Here is a 21,554-nt window from a genome sequence, read left to right as displayed (position 1 = left end):
TGCAGTCCCTGGCTAGCAGGGTGATTTTTAGGTTAATTCTTAGGTTCTACTACCATTTGGGAATCTCCAAGCCATCTGTGCTGTCTGTGCCGTCAGGGTCACTGAGGTCGTTGCCAGACCGCAGCTCCGTGTGTTTCCTTTTTGGTATTTTCACACAAATTCTTCTGCTAGTTGGGGTTTAGTCCACTTCTGTATCCTTCCCTTCAAGGCTCAAAGGTCCAAGATTATCTTCTGTGTCTGTGTTAATTGGTTTCCCTTTTCTTTGTTGAAGAGGGTCTGTGCAGTCCTTCTGCCTAGTCCACCATCTTGCCAGAACTCCTTAATGCATTTTATTGAAATATAATTTATGTATAATGAAATACACAAAACTACAGTGACGCGGGTTAATGCTAGGCTGTAACTTTTATGGAAACAGACTGCAGGTCTTTTCATTCACAGAGCAGCTGGTGGGTTTGAACTGCTGACCATTCAGTTAGCAGCTTAGCACATAAGCATTATGCCACCAAGGCTCCTGTAAGCCTTCTTAGAGGAATGGTTATTTAGCTTCCTTTTAAGTGACACCTAGGACAGTACTGTGCACACAGTAGGTGCTTAGTCAATACTTTTCAATAGAATCAATTTGTTGAAACCGAGGTTTAAAAGTCTCCTTAAGTAAGTTGTTTCACTGGAAAGCTTACCTTAAGGCAAAATGCCTCTAATTTGGTTCCAACTCATGACCATATGTGTGTCTGACAAGAACTGTCCTTCATAGAGTTTTCTTTTTAACTTTTTGTTGTGATTTGGGTGAAAGTTTACAGAGCAAATTCATTTTCCATTCCACATTTCGTATACATTTTGCTTCATGACATTAATTGAAAGCCACACAATGTCACAGCTCTCTTCCCATTTCCTCCCTGTGGTTACCTTTTCTTTTTGTACTTCTTGTGCATCTCTCTGTGTCTTCCTTTTCCTTAGTGATATTTTGCTGGCTGCTCACTTTTGGTATATTGCCTTTTCCTTCACCATGGCTGATTTTTGGAAGTAGATTGCCAGATTCTCCTTCCAAGCTCCTCTGAGTGGACTCAAAGCTCCAACCTTTTGATTAGCGGTCAAGTGCATTAACCATTTTCACCACCTAGGTACCATTTGCCAACCTTAAACTCATATAAAACAGACCCTCAACTCAAGGTCTACTAGTCTTTTTGGAATTTCCCAGTTGTCATTAAGCTAGTTTTTCCTTTAAACAGAAGCAATGTCTATTTTGGGTGTCATTTTTCTCTAAATTATTTTAGATAATTTTGAGTTTCTTCACTGCAGAAGCAACTTCACTGACATAGATCATGGTCATTTAATGAAATGGATGCCAACACACACCCATCTGACACTCCACACAATATGCTCCCCTCAGCTGAACCAGGAACCCTTGCATTCTGACAGCCAATTGTAAAAAGTCTTTAATAAAGTCTTTTTTACATGTGATAGTCCTATATATAAGTCATGACCAGAATGCTTATTAAATAAAGACGACCCAAGACAACTATAGGCCAAGACACTTCTCATCAAATATATCACATACTCCTCTACCTTTTCCAGCCTCCCTTGCAGTTAAAGTCATGAGACTAGTTCTGGGTAATGGATTCTAAGCTGAAGGGATGTGTATGCTCCCTCTATCCCCTCTTCCCTTGTTATGGAAACCTTGGAGCCATGTGTTCTAGAAGTCTATAATGGCTACATGATGGGTAAAGGCCATCTGATCTACATCAGACTTTACTTGCATGAGAAATAAACCTTTACTGCTTTAAACCATTTAAGATTTGTTTGCTACAGCAGCTAGTATTGCTTATTCTGACTAATGAGAGTGTAGTATAATACAGAATTCAAATTTACAATGAGAAGGAAGGGACTAGCATTCATTATCTACTATGTAAAGAACAATGCCACCACCACCCATCTGCCAGTTTGTCGTGCTGTGGTGGATTGCATGTTGCTATGATGCTGGAAGCTGTACCACAGATATTTCAAATATTAGCAGGGTCACCCATTGTGTAGACATTTAACAGACTAAGACAGACTAGGTCATCTACTTCCAAAAATCAGTCAATTGAAACCTATGGATCACAACCAAATATTGTCTGATACAGCATTGGAAGATGAGACCCCTAGGTTGGAAGGCACTCAATACATACTGTGTTTGAAACAATGTATTCTAGCATATCAGTGATAGTGAAGATGGATAATGTTGCAAGACCAGGCAACATTTCGTTCTGCTGTACATGTTGTACTTAAATCAGAGCTGACTCGATGGCAACAAACAACAACATTGGGACAATGACTCATTTAATCATTTTGATGACCTTGTAGGGAAGCCCATCTTACAAATTTGGAAACTAAGGCTTGGACAAGAATCCTGCTAGTATATGGTGGAAGGAGGTTTCCAGCTTAGGTCCAGCTTTAAATTAAATTCTTCAATTGCTCTATCCACTTGATCACAGGTTTTCAAATTTTAGGGTACAGCAGAATCATATTTGTTAAAACAGATTTCTGGGCCCTACTCTTAAAATTTCTCATTCAGAGTTTGGGGTAATAGAAAATACACATTTTTAACATGCTCCCAGGTGACACTGATGCCACTGTCCAAGAACCACACTGTGAGAACCACCACATTGGATCATCTTGGTTTCCACACTACAATAGGCATAGGCATCTTGAGACCCAAGCTTGAGTGCCAGGGATTTCAGATCTTCCTCCTCACTGTGGAGAGTGTTACTGAAACACAGTAACAAGCCCAGTAAGTCAAGATGGGGCAAAATATATCTTATTCTGCCTGTTTCTATGGCTGCTTATCTCTCCCTTGAGTTGCACCCACAAAATGTAAGCCATCAACCTAGAACTCCACTATCTCACACTATACCTATCAAACCACAGCTACCTGGGGAAGAAATTCTATTTGTTTAGCATACAAACTAAATGAAACCAAACACATTTCTTACCATGTTTGCTAAAAGTAGGAAAGTCCTGGAATTGGAAGATGTATTTCTCGTTCCACTTATCATGACTCTCTGATTAGTAGCTCAGTTTCCTCACCTACAAAACAGGATCCCTGATAGTAACCACCTTGCTGAACTGTGGTGATGAAAATGCATTTTATCTACTGCACAGGGCTCTAAAGTCTTACATGATGTTATGCCAGTGGTCATGACCCTCAGCAGTCACCTCTAAAAGTACACAGGTGAGTCTTCTCTCATCAGCCAAATCTTCTAAGAAATAGGGACTTCCTTTCTGCCATCTGCTAAGATGAGCAACAAACAAGAGTAATTATTGCAGATCACCTCACAATGATGACCAGGGAGAAAATCCCTGGAAAACTACAAGGCGGTTGCAAGTAACAGCTTGCAAAGCAGTGGTAGTTCAGCGGTAGAATTCTTGCCTACCATGTGAGAGACCTGAGTGTGATTTTGCCCAGTGTACCTCATGCACAGCCACTTTTCTATCAGTGGAGGCCTGTGTGTTGCTATCATGCTGACTAGGTTTCAGTGGAGCTTCCAGACTAAGACAGACTGGAAAGAAAGGCTTGGTGATTTACTTCCCAAAATCAGCCAGTGAAAACCCTATGGATCCCAACAGTCCAATCTGCAACTAGTCACGGAAAACGTGAGTTGCCACGATTCAGGGGCTGACTTGATGGCAGCTGTGGTAGTTATGGTTGTGTGTCAACTTGGCTGGGCCTGGTTTTGAGTGGCTGGGCAGCTGGTTGTAGTTATCTCCCATGATGAGACTGGCAATCAACTCCATAGTGGAATCCAAGACCATGGATGTGGTCTGCTCCCAGTATATAAGGAGAAGCTTTGGGAATGGTCTGCAGCTTTTTGGCACGCTTGGACCCTGCATGTAGCCAAGCCTTCATTAGCAGCCTGCCATGTTTCCTGTCAATCTTGGAACTGTCTCTGGACTTGAACTAGTGGCCTGCCATGTTGTTTGGTAATATCAGGACTGTGCCATTTTATTTGTTGACCTTGGGCTTGTTAGCCTCAGCAGCCAGCAGCTGCCTGAGTGAAGAGATGCCTCCAGCTTCAGTGGGCCGGGAGCAAGAAGCAGAGCTGAAACCCAAGGATGAAGGGCCTTCAACCAACTCCTAGAGCCTGGCACTTTGAACTCAGACTTCTAGCCTCCAAAACTGTAGGAGAATAAACTCTTGTTTGTTAAAGCCATCCACCTGCGGCATTTCTGTTAGCGTGGCATGTTGTTGTTGTTGTTATGTGCTGTCAAGTCAGATCTGACTCATAGCGACCTCTCCTTGGGCTGCCGAAGCAGTATCACTACAGAAGTAGATTGCCCAACCTTCCTTCCTAGCGTGGCACAAGAGGTAACCAAAACAGCAGCTAACAGCAACAACATAATAGCTCAGTCTTTTGAATCTCCCCTTACCTAACTTATTTCAAGTTCAGAGTAACCTCTTGAAATGTGACCATAAAGGCAGCCCAGAGGACTCGCCCATTCTCTGCTTAATCTTATAGCCTGTATCCCCCTCCCCATGGCTGGAGTCCCCAAATTCCATGCTGCTAGAATAATCAGTCATTTAAAAAACCTATGAAATTTAGGTTACAAATAAGACCCCGCTCCCTAATGATGGCTACTTTTTTTTTTTTTAACCTTTGCAAATTTTAAACACTAAGACCAATCTGTTCCTGCTGAGTAAAAGGCAGCTCTTTTGTCCACCACACTTACTATATCACTGAAAAATGCATAGGCTGTCGCGCAGCTGCAACTGTGAATGCAGAGCTCTGGAGAAGCACGACAAGATGGCTTTGTTCCCCCACATCCTGTATGGGGCTTGCACACTGTGACCTCTCTCATCCTGATACACACTCTCCCTGTCAGGCCCCTGTCTCAGCAACAGGGGGTCAAGAGATCAGTCTTTACTGCATTTCTGAACAGATGGAGGCAGGGGCGAGAGGGCAAAGGGTTGCCAGAGTCCCCACAAGGGTTCTGAGAGAAGTTCACTGGCCGCAGGTCCCTTTTGTGGGAGTGACCCCTGCCTCAGTGCCAGAACCTCTACGTGTGCAGTTTTGAAGTTTTATTCTATCTCTCTCCTATGTGCCTTTCTCAAAGCTTCTTATCTGGACAACTTCCTCACCTTTCATTTTGTAAAGAAACTAGCAAACGTGGGGTTGTCTTTAACTTTCTGTCAGACAGATAGGACTATAGCCTTGACTCATCTAAGCCCCTTTCAGATGTCAGTCTTCCTGAAAGGCTTTTTAAAGGATTTTCTATTTTGTGCAGTGACTTCATGGGAGATGTCAAATGATCTGAACGCAGCTTAGCCTAAGTACCCATGTGTTGGTTGTGGCAATACTGCAGGGCTCAATAGTGACATTCAATCACAGTGTCCCCTACTTCACTTGTTCTAATTCTGTAGTTTCAGCACAGTGACTGGTATCTAATTTCAGTTTTGTTGACTTAAGGTCTCAGAATCCATAGAAAAAGCCCATCAGCATTAGCCATTCCCATGCAGGCATTGTGGCTATGCAGATGAGCAGATATACAGTACCCTTCATCCATTTTTCTCTAGCCCTATAAGCTGTAGCCTATTCCATGCTACCTCCACAGTCAAAGTAATAACAATGATAATGATGGTCCTGGAGATGATGATGGTGGTAGTGGTGGTGGTGGTGACCGCACTGCTGCTGCTGCTGCTGGTGATGATGATGAGGCAAAGTTGCAAGGGCCAGATCAGCAAGAGATGTTCACTCAAGTCTATTTTCTTTTCTTCTTTCTTTTAGGTGGTGATTCACCATGACTTGTGTCTAGGGGGTACTAAGTAAGTCCAAGCTGAATTGAATTCAAAGAGCGTGTGATTGTTTCTCTTATTTTTAGAAAATGCTTTTGTCACAGAAGAAATTACCTAGCCTGAGGAGGTATCAGCTCACACTTAGCATCAATCCTTGGATTCCTAGGAGGGATGTCGCTTGCCACGTTGGAGCTAGGTGGCAGATTCATAGCACTAATTTTCCCAAAGCATAAACAGTATAAAAACTGCAGTTAGAAGTCAAGATTACTATATTTTATTGCCTATGCTAAGAGCAAAAAAAGTAGATTTTAATTTTTTTCCTAGAATATTGTATTATGATTTGAAACAGCACATAATCCTCTGGACCTATTATTTTATATTCTGCTTATGGTGACTATAGTATAAACTATTTAGGAGCAAAAATAACAGACTTGGAATACTCTTACTTTCTAGTATATTACTAGATTCTAAATAAAAGAGAACAACATCTTAAGTTTCATCGGGATGATCAGACCATTATCTGTCTACATTCCCTGTCTCAATCTCTACTACCCAGTCATTGTAAAGACAATGACTTTTTAAGTGATGGCAATGATAAGTAGAGAAGAGGGAAAATTTTGATACCTCCTCAAAGGACGGTCCTACATCTGGTTTACCACATGGTGCTTACTGATGATTTTCTTGCCTTAATTATAGATTCAAACTATCAACAATCACTAGGTGCTTTGTCCTTAATTCCTTTAGATTCCAAGAATCATGTACATTAAGCAAGAGAAAGCATTTATATCTATTTCAACCAATTTCTTCATCCAACTTAATGTATTCTGCAGTAATCACTTGTATACATTTTGAAAACCACTTGAGTAAATTCCTGAAACCAGGGACAGCTGGAACAAATGTTCTTTTTAGGAATATAGTATATGACTTAACAATCAACCCACAGAAATAACTACATTCAAACTAATTTGGCTCCTATAGACATTAATTCCAAATTGCTACAGAGACACACGAGTACACAGATGCTCACAACTACATTCACAACACATAGAGTATCTGTCTTATTATCTCATCAAAATGTGCAGTGCACTTACATAGACTTTATGACTATATTGTTAAGTAGGATAACCTGTAACTTCCAGGTAAGACCCTGAAATCTCAGCCCATGGTTGAGATGTAGTCCTTGGGCTAAATTCAATCCATAAGTATGTTTTGCTTAGTGTGTACAATGTTTTAAATTTTTGAAATTTTTCACTAAAAAAATACAGAATGGACTTTCCATCTGGTCCAAGTTCCCAATGCTCTCTGCTCACAATCTTTTTTTCCTAAAATTATGGTACAATAAATATAACATAACATTTGCTGTTCTAACCATTTTTTATGTGTGCAATTCAGTGACATTATTTATGTTCACAATATTGTGCAACTATCACCACTACCTATTTGCAAAACATTTTCATTATCTCAAATTCAACAGCATTAATTACATTCACCAGGTTGTGAAACAATGATTACTATCAAATACCTAGGAATAAATCTAACTGGGGATGTAAAGGACTTAAAACAATGAAAACTCTAAAACACTGCTGCAAAAGACTACAAAAGACCTAAGAAAATGGAAAGGCATTCCATGCTTATGGACTGGAAGTCTTAATACTGTGAAAATGTCAGTACTACCCAAAGCTACTACCTATGGACTCAATGCAATTCTCATAAAAATTCCAACAACTCTTTTTACAGAAATGGAAGAATAATACAAAACTTTATATGGAAAGGCAAAAGGCCTCACATAGCCAGAGCAATTTTGAAGAAGAAGAATAAAGTAAGAGTTCTCATACTTCCTGACTTCAAAACATACTATACAGCTATAGTAATCAAAACAGCCTGGTACTGGTTTAATGATAGACATATAAGACCAATGGAATAGAATTGAAAGCCCCAAAATAAAACCACACATCTACAGTTAAATATCTTTGACATGGTAACTAAATCTATTCAATAGGGGAAAGAACAGCCTCTTCAACAAATGGTGCTGACAAAATTAGATTTCCATATGCAGAAAAATGAAGTAGGGTCCATCCTTCACACCACACACAAAAATTAATTCAAAATGGGTCAAGGACCTAAATATCAAAGCTAAAGCCATAAAGTTCTTGGAAGAAAACAGGAGCAAAACTATGAGACCTAGTTTCTTTTTTTTTTTAGATGATAGATTACAAATACAACTATAAATGCACGAGCAGAAGAAGACAAAAATTAAGTATTTATGCTCCCCTAAAGACTTTATTAAGAGAGTAAAAAGGCAACCTATAGACTGGGGAAAAAAACATTTGGGAATGATACATCTGATAAGGGTCTAATATTCAATATATATAAAACTTTTATAATTTAACAATAAAAAGACAAATAATTCAATCAAAAAAGCACAAAGCACATGAACAAACACTGCACTGAACAGGATATCCAGGCATCCAACAAACAGGTGAAAGATGCTTATTGCCAATAGCCATTGTTGTTATTGTTCTTACGTGCCCTCAAGTTGGACCTGACTCATAGTGACCCCTCCTTGAGTTTTTCCGAGGCAATATCACTATGGAAGTAGATTGCCCCATCTTCCTTCCGAGGAGTGGCTGGTGGGTTTGAACCACCAGCCTTCTGGTGAGCAGTCAAGTGCCTTAGGCACTCTGCTACCAGAGCTCCTCAGTAGCCATTAGAGAAACGCAAATCCAAATTACATTGAGATACAACCTTGCACCTGCTAGAATGGCAATGATCAAAAAACCAAAACAATAAGTGTTGGAGAGGATGTGGGGAGATCAGGACACTTAGTTACTGCTGGTGGGAATGTAAAATGGTACAAGTGTTGTGGAAAACAGTATGACAATTCCTCATAAAATTTACAGATAGAGCTACTATATGACCCAGCAATTACACTCATAGGTATATACTCTAGGGACCTAAAGTAATGATATGAGCAGACCTATGTACATCCATATTCACTACAGCATAGTTCACAATAGCAAAAAGTGGAAATAACCCAGGTTCCCAACAGCAGATGAATGGACAAACAAAATGTGATACGCAGATACAATGAACTTCTCCTTGGCCTTAAAGAAAAATTAAGTCCTTTATGTGTTACAACATGGATGAACCTTGAAGACATGCTGAGTATAGTAAGTCAATCACAAAAGTACAAATATTGTATGGTCTCATTTATATGAGGTGACAAGAACAGGTGATTATACAGAAACCAAATGTTACCAGTGGTTACCAGGGGTGGGAGGGATGAAGGAGAGAGGGAATCCTTCTCTGGGAAGTAATGAATTTTTGTTCATGGTAGGGGGAAAATTGGCATCGACTAAGGCTAATGGTTATAAAAGTTGATGAATGTGGCTGTTATCACTGAGCTATAAACCAGAACAAAGGGCAACATGGCAAATAAAATTGTTTTATACAATTTATAACTATAACAGCAGCAAAAAACAAAACAAAAGGCTGAAAAACAAAAGGCTGAATTTGTTGATCATACTTAGGTAAAACTAAAAGCCTTGTGGGATTAGTGTTCTTAGTTCAAAGGTTTAGGGTCATGGCTCTGTGGGTCCATCCAGTTAATTGGCACAATATTATTTTTAGAGTGTCTCTATCTAGCTCCCATTTCATTGCACAGTGTCTGGGGTCTTAAAAGGTTGTCAGCATCCACCCAAGAGACCACAATTGATTTCTGTTTACCTGGAGCAGCGCAGGAATTAGGAGATCCAGGAATTGGAGAAGGAAATGGAATGCAGGTTTAATTGCCTCCATAAACTACTACCTCCTTTGCCATGAGCCCAGAATAAATGAATAGTTCCTGGCTACTCTTATTGAACATTTTGATCCATGACCAAAAAGCTGAATCCTGGTCAAAAGGAGGAAAATCATGGAACAGAAATTCAAATTCATATTGGAAACCAGACTTACTGGATCCCCTGAGACTTGGAGAAACCCCAATCTATTGTTCAGAAATAATCTTTAAACCTTGAGCCAAAACTATCTCATGAAGCCTTCATTAAGCTACACAATAGTTTAGCACAATTAAAAAAGTATTTTCCTTGAGCATTGTGCTCTTATAAAGAATCTTTTATGTGTTCAAACTGACAAGAGTTAATTTGAGGCACAGATGAGAACTTTAAGGAGCAGTGAGTCTAAGTTAATAGTGATGAGACAAATGTGTAGAGATGGTGATAACGGTGACAAAATGTGAAGGATACGATCTTTGTTACTGAACTATACATGTAAAATTGTCAATGGATGTATGTTTGGTTGTGTATATTACCACCAAAAATAAATAACTTAAAAATTCACCACTATTCATTTCCAAAACTTTTTCATCTCCCCAAACAGAAACTCTAATGTATCTTTTAAGTAACTCCCCACTTTCCCTACTAGAGGTTACCCCAGCTCCTGGTAACCAGTAACGTATCTCTCTGTATGCATTTGCCTATTCTAGACATTTCATAAGGAGCTCTGGTGGTATAGTGGGTAAGGCACTTGGCCGATAACCAGAATGTCAGCAGTTCAAGCCTACCGGCTGCTCTGCAGAAGGAAGATGGAGTGATCTACTTCTGTAAAGATTTACAGCCACAGAAACCCAATGGGGGCAGCTATGAGTTGGAATCGACTTGATGGCAGTGAGTTTTGTGGTTTTTTGTTTGTTTTATGTTTCATATAAGTGGGACTATATAATATTTATCCTTTTTTTCTGGCTTATTTCCTGTTCATAATCTTCTAACTCCATGCCTCACTTACATACAATATCTCTTGGGCCCTGGACGGCATATGAGGTTGTGGCCTGTTCTAGGAGACCCATTTTACACTTCCCCCACAGCTTAAATTGAGTCAGCACCTCCCTTGGATCATTAGAAAGAGTCATCTGGAGGAGTGGTCATGGTGAGATTCTTCTCTGACAACTGACAAAGAGTCCTCTGAGATAAGTGGTCTTAATCACTGGGTACATCTGGCCTAGAAAAGGGACAATGCAAGGAGAAACACCCTCTCCAGACCCCAGCATCCAAGCTTCCAGTAGCTTCCAAACATAGATGTTTCCAACAATAAGTGGGACTCTGTCTGCTCCAGCTCAGGTGGGTGCTGCAAAATTCTGGTCAACCTGGACTGCAAAAAAGATGATGACAGCTCACCCTCAAGTAGAAGAGTAGTATTTTAAGGGTGAAGAGATATTTCAGGGAGGCAGAGGTAGCCTGAGTTCTCATTTCCTCCTGAGCTTAACTTAGATTAACTCCTACATATACTGTGAAGCACCTTCAGTTTGATTTTTCTTCTCAGGCTCTTGTCCCTCTGTCCATTCAAAAAATGACAGAGAGTGTTGGAAGGGACTAAGGAATAGGCTACTGCTTGGAAAAGACAGGGCCAGAAGATTACATTGGGCTGGGTCTGAAAAGCTGGCTGTGCCATAAGAGGAGCCACAAGTGTACCGACTTGTTGAACGACCACAAACAAGACATGTTTCAGAGTCTCCCCAGAAAACCAGTTGTTGTCGAGTCAATTCTATCTATGGTGTCAGAGTAGAATGGTGCTCCATAGGGTTTTCATTGACTGTGACCTTCTGGAAACAGATTGCCAAGCCTGTCTTCCCAGCAAGGTACCTCTGGGTGGATTTGAACTACCAACCTTCCATTAGTAGCTGAATGTTTAACTGTTCGCACCACTCAGGGACTCCTTTAGAGTCTTAGGCCCGTCCTTTTAAAATAACTAGTCCTAGTGATGGAGAGAGGATCTTACTTTCTACAGGATGTTTCAGAAACAAAAGTAGTACTTCTTTAGCACCAGATTTTTTTTTTTTTTTTTTTTTTGCCTTGACAACCCCAGTCACAGGGATCCTAAGCTCTGTCCTCTTGAGGGTTTCACTTCACTAACCAATCATGTTCCAAACTGGGAAGTAGAGAAGAGCCAGCACACACTGTCTTAAGGCTGTTTCAAGAGGTCATTTCTGTCAGAGCAACCTACCTAAGAACATTTGAGAGGTAGGACTCCATGTCTATTCTTTTAAATGTTGACTTAAATTTTTTTTTTTTTTTTTGGAGGGAGATGGTAAACTAGACCTCAAGTGAATGCAATGAAGGCATGTGGCTTGTAGCCACTCTTAGGGGGCATAAAAAACTTGGTAAATGAAGGGAACAAGAAGTGGTTCTGATAACTAAGATCCCATAGTTAGGGTTCAGGTTGAGGTACCCTGAGAAAAGACCCAGAGAGGAAGCAGCAGGATCTTGCACTGGAGGCTGTGGTGGGGTGCAGGATGGGCCTGCAGTCTCTCTATTCCCACTGACTGGAGGTTACTAGAGAGGAAAACCGGTTCATGCAGAGCTGAGCAGCAGCTGCCTGGAGTAATCCCTACCTAGACCAGTGGACTCTAAGCTTTTTAGAGAACTCCATCAATAAAGAAATCTAATCATGTAATACAATATATGCCATTTCATTATTTATAAATTATGTATAAGTACTTTAATTATCTATAAATACGTGCAAACTATATATGGTTCAGTGGTAGAATTCTCATCTTCTGTGGAACTGAACTGGGGTGAAAAGGGATGGGGACAACATCTGACCTCTTCCAACTTCATAAGAGGGAAGGAGGATCTAGAACAACATCAAAAACCCAAGGCAGATGCCTATGAGGTACAGGTCAGACATGCCACGACCCTCCAACCTTTTTACTAATTCTGAAACCAATCGCCCCTCCCAACAGCACTCTCTACTTCTCTGCTGGTTTCAATAATTTGTTGTAATGGCAACACAGAACTCACAGACAATACTCATGATTATGATTATGGGTTTTATTAAGGAAGGAACTGATTACAATTCAGGATCAGAAACAACACAGGATACTGTTCTTCAATCAGGACAGCTTCTTCCACAGCCCTGAGGCCCCTTAGTCTCTGCCCTGCTTTGGCAAGTGTTAGAAAGCTCTTTTAGCTATGCTGATAGGTGCCCAGAGAGGCACCCCACTCTGACAGCAAGCCTCCTCCCTGAAGGCACTCAGCTTTCTCACTCTGTGGGCTGGGAAGCCCACTGCTCTGTCTCATGCCAATCTCTTGGTTCTACTGCTTCTGTTGCCACTGTTTTTCTACCGCTGCTACTTGTCATCTCAGGGATCTCGGGTCAAAGGATGCACTCTACTCCTGGTTCTTCTTTATTGATGGTAGTAAGATTCACCCCCTTTCTGCCTCTGGGATGGCTCATTTTAAGCCTAGCAGGATAGTGAGACTGATCAATCTCCACATTAGGGCTCCATACACCTTATTTGCATGGTCCCACCCCCACAAGGGAGCCATGTACCTTATTTACATTACTAGCAAGCCATCCAATCCCTTGGTGGGCTATAAGCACCTTGCCTTTGCACAGTCCTACCCAGTCACCCAGTGGGAGTCACAAAGACCATGGCTAGAATGGCTATATTAAGTAATTCATTGCACCACACCTGGGTTTAATTCTCGGCCAGTGCATCTCATACACAATCATCACCCATCCATCCATCTGTCAGTGCAGACTTGTGTGTTGCTAAGATGCTGAACAGGTTTCAGTATAACTTCCAGTTAAGATGGACTAGGAAGAAAGGTCTTGCAATCTACTTCTGAAAATTAGCCAGTGAAAATCCTGTGGATCACAAAGGTCCCACCTGCAACCTATCATGGGGATGGTGCAGGACTGGAAAGCATTTTGCGCCATTGTGCATGAGGTTGCCATGAGTTGGGGGTGGACTTGATGGCAGCTAACAACAACAACAACAACTACTACTACTACTATTGGATTTATATACCATTTACAAATGTTGTTCATGGAAAAAAATAACAAACTCAGAAAGAATGACATACAACAAATTTAAATAGAAGTTGTACTGTTTTCTTCCCATACCCCAAGGGATGGCCTTGCTCATCTCTTGTATCTGTGCACCTCAGTGCATAAGGGGTAAAGGCAACATACACTCTGTTGATCATCTTCAGGTCCCAAGGGCAGCCCACAGCTCTCAAATGGCAATTGTTTAAAATAGCAACTTATGAAAGAGTTGTTGATTGAGGTTCAAGAGAGTCTGCTCAATAGCATCAATGCTACAACATTTCTAGAAGAACAATAATTTTTTGCATTTTTATGTGGAACCTCTATCTTAATGGTGAGAGGTTCTGCAAATACAGATATAATGTCGCTTAATGTCCTCTCAGGCTACATCCAATCACATATACGTCCATGGTCCCAAAAGGTTATAATCTAACTCAACTCACTGCCATCAAGTTTATTACAACTCATAGCGACCCCCTTTGGGTTTCCAAGGGAGTAAATCTTTATGGAAGTAGATGGCCCAGTCTTCCTTCCATGGAGCAGCTGGTGAGTTTGAACTGCCAACCTTCTGATTAGCAGTCAAATGCCTTAGGCACCATACCACCAGAGCTCCTTTGTTGTTGTTGTTGTTGTGTGCCGTCGAGTCAGCCCCAACTCATAGCGACCCCCCCTTGGGTTTCCGAGGCAGTATCACTACGGAAGTAGGATTGCCCAACCTTTCCTTCCGAGGAGTGGCTGGTGGGTTTGAACCACCAGCATTCTGGTTAGCAGTCAAGTGCTTTAGCCACTATGCTACCAGAGCTTCTTAAGGTTATAATAAAGTTCTGAAATCTCCATTGGAGAACGGGATGTATTTTTCTAAGTACTGAGATCTGTCTATCACTAGCTCTCTGGGTCCCACAATTGTCCCACAATTGTCCTGGCCCTGGTGCAGCAAGGGGAGGGGCATCCATCCATGGCTGCTGCTTGTCCCACTATGCAGGGACTACATGGACACTGCCCTGCAGGCAGGGACTACATGGACACTACCGGAGGCACCAAGGGGGATGCTTAGCCAAGGTCACTGTCCCACTCAGCCTAGGTGGCCTGTGCACATGAGGGCTTAGGCCTGAGGCCACGGCGCCTCCTGCAGTGGTGGCTGCTCAGAAGTCTGGGCTATAGCAGTGGTAGGAAGAGAAATAGGAAAGGTGGCCAGGTGGGTGGTGAGTACGCACATTGGTGGGTGGGTGGGAGCCAAGCACAGCTCTCAGAGCCTGGGTAGAGAACATTGTTGTTGTTGTTATGTGCTGTTGAGTTGGACCCGACTCATAGTGACCCCTCCTTGGGTTTCCAAGGCAGTATCACTATGGAAGTAGATTGCCCAACCTTCCTTCTGAGGTAGAGAACATGTAGGACTGGAAGCAACGGAGCAAAAGCTTTTGTGTAGATTTTTGGCTACACAGTAGTGGTGTGGGTCTTGGGCCTGACCAGTGACAATCCTGTGTGTCTCTCTCCTGTGTATAATATAGTGTTTGGACAATGTCTAAATCACCTAACATTCTATTTCACAGAACCTATTGTAGATGGTAAACGAGGCATACATGACATTGAAACAATTTAACTCAATGTTTCTACCCTTCCCCTTAAATTTGGGGTTATTCCTGGAGTTCTACAAGCTTGTTTTATTTATTTATTTATTTTAATGTTATTAAAACTGTCAGCCAAAAATTAGGTTTTATATCTTGCCTATGGGAGCTCTGGTTCCAAGAGTTCTGGTTAGCAAGTCAAGTGCCTAAGGCATTTGACTGCTAATCAGAAGGCTGGTAGTGCAAACCCATCAGCCACTCCTCGGAAGGAAGACTGGGCAATCTACTTCCATAGAGATACTGCCTTGGAAACCCAAGAAGGGGTCACTATGAGTCGGAAACAACTCAGCGGCAGTGAGTTTGATGTTTTGGTTAACTCTATGAGGACTGCAGTCCTGTTCACATGCTTTTCAAAGAGTTTAAGATTTCTAATACATTAGGGCTGCTTCAAATAGCCAAGAATGCCACAGCCTCCTAGCTCCCAAAATACATTCTCTATGATAGGTTTTCACATTCTCTTAGCTATTTATCATGATAAGAAAGCACACATTCTGCCCACAGTGATCAGATGACCACCCAGTCTATTGTCCACAGGTTAGGAAATTAAGGTATAGGGAAGGCACATGACTTGTTTAGGAAACATCAGCAGGACCAGAGTTAGACCCCAAGGCTCCTGTCCCCAGAAGAACTCTGTATTTACTAGTCACCTTCTGGTTCTCAGACTCCCCTTCACTCTGCTTCTGCCTTCACTAAGTACATGGATGGGTTCTCATTCTAAAGAAAACAGCTCTTAATAGTCCTTAGATATGGATCAATGACTCTACTACCTCCAAGAAGAACTTGGGGGGCTGATTTGATATCCACCTGATTTGTGAACTCTGTACAACCTTGTCCCAGGTCTGTGTTAAACACCCTTCACGTATTCTTTTCTTAGGCATAGTCCATGTGATATGGCTCGAGATGACAAAGGCCTTATCACAAGCAAATAAACTGCCAAGGAACTTCCAAGTTGAAAGAATGAAAAAAGCCCAAGTGGATTCAGAGCAAGGGTGTAGGGCAATATTCCTTGCCTTGAATATGCCTAGCCCTGCCCTTCCTGCTTCCATCTTTCTCTTCCATAAGCATGGCTTCTTCTGCCTATCATGATGAAAAGGGTTTGGGCAAGCTTTCAGTGGATTTCATGAATTCCAAGCAGTGTGGTTCAGTGGTAGAATTCTCACTCTCCATGCCGAAGATCCAGGTTCAATTCAGGTTTTGACTTTTGGCCAATGCACCTCATGTGCAACCACTACCTGTCTGGAGGCCTACGTGTTGTTATGATACTGAACAGGTTTCATTAGAGTTTCCAGATTAAGATGGACTCAGAAGAAAGACATGGTGATCTACTTATGAAAATCAGCCAATGCAAACAATAGTCCAGCCTGCAACAGATCATGGGGATGGTGCAGGACCAGGTGGTGTTTTGTTCCATTGTGCATGGCATGGCCCCGTATGGGGGCCAACTTGACAGCAGCTAGCAGCAACAGACATAATGCATCCAAACAGCACAGTACTTGGTACTAAGTGCTTAGTAAGTGCTAACCATTATTATAGCAAGGCTATACAACATTGTGGTCAAGAGGGAGGGGTTTGGAGCTATTCTGTATGACATTATGCAGGTAACACTATACTTAGTGTTCTTATCTGTTAAATGAGATGCACAAAGATTAAATGACTGAATACATGTAAAATGTACAGAAGAATGCTAGGCATATAGTAAGTGCTCCACAAATGTTAGACAATACTATATAAACTTTCCTAGATTACTAATATATACCATGGTGTTTAATATATTACCATGCTATGTATGGCAGTGAGTTTAGTTTTTTAGTTTTAATGCATATATAAAGGGTAATCACTCAAGGAGTGTCACAGGGGACTAATGGAGGTACTATTAAGTAAGATTGGGCAACCTACTTCTACTTCCGTAGTGATATCGCCTCAGAAACCCAAGGAGGAGTTGCTATGAGTCAGATCCAATTCAACTGCAGTGAGTTTTTTTTTTTTTTTTTTAAGTGTTTTACTGAGTTCCTGGGTGGCTCAAATGATTAAGCACTAGACTACTAACTGAAAAGTTGGTAGTCCTAACCTACTCAGCAGTGCCTCCAATGTGCATGAGTAGGAAATGACTCAACAGCAAGTAACAACAACAGCATGTTACAATTGCACAGTGTAATAGGAAGTATATTTATTTGATCATTTTGCATTTAACCAAACTGTTACTCATATGTATGTAGGTTCTCAATTCTATTGGAAGATGGAAATTTTTCTATAGGTGTTTATTTATTTACTGACCTCTCAGCTTTTTCCCAAACTATGAATCAGATAAGATTTCCAAGATTTGGAAGAATGAAGGAGAGGGGACCAGAGTAGTAACTGTGGCAAAGTAGTACAATTTTCTCCCTTGGCTTTTTCTGCAGTTAGTTATTTGAAAAGACCTAACACAGCATTTCTATAGCCCTATAATCAGAATCCACCGCCTGTCTGTCAGTTTGTCATATTGTAGAGACGCTCAATGGATCCCATGAACACTTGGAGAGGGTTATGACTAGGGGTACACCAGTTGTAGACTTAGGTCCTGTAAAGCAAGTACTCTGGACTGGTCAGGTCCCCTCACTCCCATTGAGTCGATTCTGACTCAAAGCAACCTTATAGGACAGAGTAAAACTGCTCCATAGGGTTTCCAAGGCTGAAATCTTTACAGAAGCAGACTGCCTCATCTTTCTCTCACAGAGTGGCTGGTGGGTTTGAACTGCCTACCTTTTGGTTAGGAGCCAAATGCCTTAACCACTGAGCCCAGAGCTCCTTGCTGGTCAGGTGGAAACCTATAATTTAACATCTCAGGTAGATTTCAGCAGAATCAATATAAATACTCATCTGTCAACTAGAGTTAGGCTTTTCCATCAAAGATTTTGGGAGGAGTGAGCCCCATATAACTACTGCCTCTGTTTTGATCTCTTTTCCTCATTCTTTTATCCTAGACCTTATCTCATTTCTTCTACACATGGTTTCCATAACCTTCAAAATTATTTTGCAAGATAAAACAGTTATTAAAAAAATAAATACATAAATAAATAAAGACTCAGGACAAATTTGAGGATGGAGATGGAATTCTAAAATCTGTATAACTGGTGCCTCTGCTGTCAACAGAAGCCGCGAAGTGCTGCTGTCCTACCTGGTGAGCTTGGTGCCAATCTGCTGCCTCAGCTCCAGCCTCTCTTCATCAGTCTGCCTTGGGAGAATGTTCTTTTCTTCCAGCTCTCGCTTAGAGGGCCTATTACTGAGCTTGATGGCTAAAGAGTCCTTCCTGCACACCTTCATAGCCAGGGAGCCTGTGAGAGGGAGAAACATGTTAACTAATGCTCACACGTCTGCCTGGGCTCCCAACAGTGGGCAACAAGGCAGGAATAAAGGCATAAAGAGCTTAGCATATCCAACCAAAAGGAAACCCACTGTTGGTGAAAAAAAAAAACAGTTGCCATCAAGTTGACTCTGATTCATGACAACCTCATGTGTGTCAGAGTAGAACTGAGTTCCCTAGAGTTTTAATGGCTGATTTCTTGGCAGTATATTGCCAGGTATTTCTTCTGAGGTGCTTCTGGGTAGACTTGAACCTCCATCCTTTCAGTTAACAGCTGAGCATGTTAACCATTGGCACTTTGGTAGACTTCATGCACTCAGGCATGCATATTCCTCTAACATGCTCTATATGCCTAGCACTGTGCTGGACCTGTGGGAGGTACTCAGGGAGTCTGTGATTGGATCTCTGCTCCCCAGCTCTAGCATATAGGCCACACCACAAGAGTGGGCAGGACAGGCCAAGGAATGCAATTAGGGTACAGAGATGAAAGAAAGGACAGAGACCGTTAGTAATCATGGGAAGGTGCCCGGAGGAGCAGTGCTTGAGCAGATATCTAGAGGATGGATGAGATGCTATCAGGCATCAGCAATGTGGAAGGGCATTTTCTGGCGGGGAAATGCATCTGCAAAGGCTCAGAGGTGACAGATAAGCCAGGTAATCTCAGAAGACAGAAAGATCGGCTACATTGGAGCTGGGGGTATGTGAAGGAAAATACAGTTGTACAAAGTGAGGCCAGTCTGAGATAGGAATGGAGGAGAGGTCTTTGAACTAGGCGATATTTTTAGAGACTGCTGTGTCTTTTTAACATGAAGTATTCTGAGCAGTCAGGGCAGGGTTTCCTTATTTATAAATCCATGGCTCTCAAATGATTGGGGCTTGCCTCTCAGGGTATATCTGGCATTGTCTGGAGACATTTTTGATTGTCAAATGTGGGAAGCGAGGGCTGCTGCTAGCATCAGGTGGGTAGGAGCTAGGGATGTTGCTAAACATCCTACAATGCACAGGACAGCCACCTACAACAGAAGTCCAAAGTGTCCAAAATATCTAATAGTACTGAGTTTGAGAAAGCCTACTATAAAGAATTCAATTATCTGGGGACAAAATGGTCATCAGCGGCTGAACAGACCCTCCCATTCAGGATCATTTGGCCTTTGGTTGCCCCACCATGCTTCCTTCTACATCACTGTAATCATTTCACTGCTCACTCGTACCAGTACTCTTACTAGGTCTCAAATTGAGCTATCTGAAGTTTGGTGAATATAAAGCAAAAGGGAAATACTGGAAGGCAGTATGTTTGGGGAACTCTTTTGGATTTTATTTAGTCATTGTGGTGTAGTGAGTTGCATGGTATGGCTTTTCTAGCCATAGTTTCTGTAACTCCCATTGGATTACTGGGACCATTCAAATGTGTGTCAACTTGGATGGGCAGCTGATAGTAGTTATTTGCTATAATAAGGCTGGCAATTAACTCCATGGTAGAATTTGCTGTGAGCAACTGAATAGCTGCTTTTAAACTGCTGATTATTAAAGGAATCTACCTGGGGTATTTCTGTTGGAGGAGCACGAAGTAATCTTCTGGGGAAGTTCACTCTCTTTCAGGTATGTGGAACTCTGATGTTGGGATTGGTTAGTTTTGCCACTCTGCCAGGCTTAAAATGAGCCCTCCTGGTGGCACAGGGCGAAATCTCACTGCTGGCTTAGAGAGATGCCCTGCTGAGAGAGATGCCCAGCTGAGAGAGACACCTGGCTGAGAGATGGCAGCAGTGGAACCAAGAGGCAGGGGGCAAAGTACCAGGCTTACCTGGCCCAAAGAGGCAGAAGCCAGGCCGGGAGGCCAAGGGCCAGAGAGGTGTATCTAACAGCACAGCAGAGGGGAGACTGTCCTGATCAAGGAACTGTATCCCGAGCACATTCCTGAACTTGAATTATAGCCTGTTGCTTCCCTAATAAACCCTATAATCTGTGAGTTCTGTGTGACCACTGCAGCAGATTATTGAACCCAGCAAAGAGGTGGTGGGTGCTGTGGAAGGGATGGTTGGTGTCAAGGTTGGCAAGAGGGCTGGAGGGTGGCAGCACGTCTGGCCTCATAGGAACAGGCCTTGGGCTGCTGCTGCTGATTCTGTCTTCCTCTATGTAGTTAGAGGAGGTCAACAGATGCTGCCTCCATGCCCCTTTAGCAGTCATACTTTCCTTCTGCCTCCACTGGTCTGAGAACGTGAGTGTTAGAATCAGATAAATCTGGTATCAAATACCAACACTACCATTTAAAAGATGTGGGACTCTGGGCAAGTTTCTTACCTCTTCATTTCTTCCCATAATCTGTAAAATGGGGTCATAGTATCTGTATCACAGGGTTGTTATACAGATAATAGAATAGAATCTCAGCCCATTGCCAGGCACATAGTATATATTTTCTCAAGTTGTCATTGAGTCAATTCCAACTCTTGGTGACCCCATATGTGTCAGAGCAGAACAATGTTTCACAGGGTTTTCAATGGCTGTTTATTTGGAAGTAGATTGCTAGGGCTTTCTTCTGAGGCACCTCTGGGTGGCCTTGAACCTCCAACCTTTTGGTTAGAAGCTCAGCGTGTTAACCATTTACAACACCCAAGGACTCCACATTCACTAAATGGTGGCAATGATAATAATGACTAAAAGTTGACCAAATACTTGGCTGTATTCATATAACTAAAATTTATTATTCATGGTCAGAGTGATATGATTTTGAACTTTGCTTTCTTCCTTTCTTCTCTTGTTCCTCAGCACATTTAAAAAACCTTCAATAAGAAATGTAAATTTAGCCCTTCTAAAGTTGCTGAGGTATGCTTCAAAGTGAATTTGCTGCATACATAGTGGTTGGTATTTCTGAGTGTTTTCTGAACCAGAACAAACTTTTAGCTTTTCCTTCTTTCTTTTAATTGCCGAGGGGACTGTGTTTGCATCCCCAGAGAAGCAACCAAAGAAAGAAAGAACCACAGGAAGAGGGAGAAGATAGAAG

General features: G+C 41.9%; 1 protein-coding gene across 1 annotated transcript in view; it reads right to left on the bottom strand.

Annotated features, from left to right (window-relative positions):
- Positions 1-21,554, bottom strand: part of PHACTR1 (phosphatase and actin regulator 1) — an 882,368-nt gene that overhangs the window by 69,521 nt on the left and 791,293 nt on the right. Inside the window, exon 9 of the mRNA XM_042782390.1 lies at positions 18,371-18,527. Within this exon, the coding sequence (XP_042638324.1) occupies positions 18,371-18,527 (157 nt within the window). The remainder of the gene's footprint in view (positions 1-18,370; positions 18,528-21,554) is intronic.

Source organism: Orycteropus afer, unplaced genomic scaffold (genome assembly GCF_000298275.1).
Source record: "Orycteropus afer afer isolate SDZICR_OR568_19922 unplaced genomic scaffold, OryAfe1.0 scaffold00012, whole genome shotgun sequence".
In the NCBI taxonomy this organism is placed as follows: Eukaryota; Metazoa; Chordata; class Mammalia; order Tubulidentata; family Orycteropodidae; genus Orycteropus; species Orycteropus afer.
Note: the sequence above shows the minus strand (reverse complement) of the source record. Positions and strands in the feature narration are given on the sequence as shown.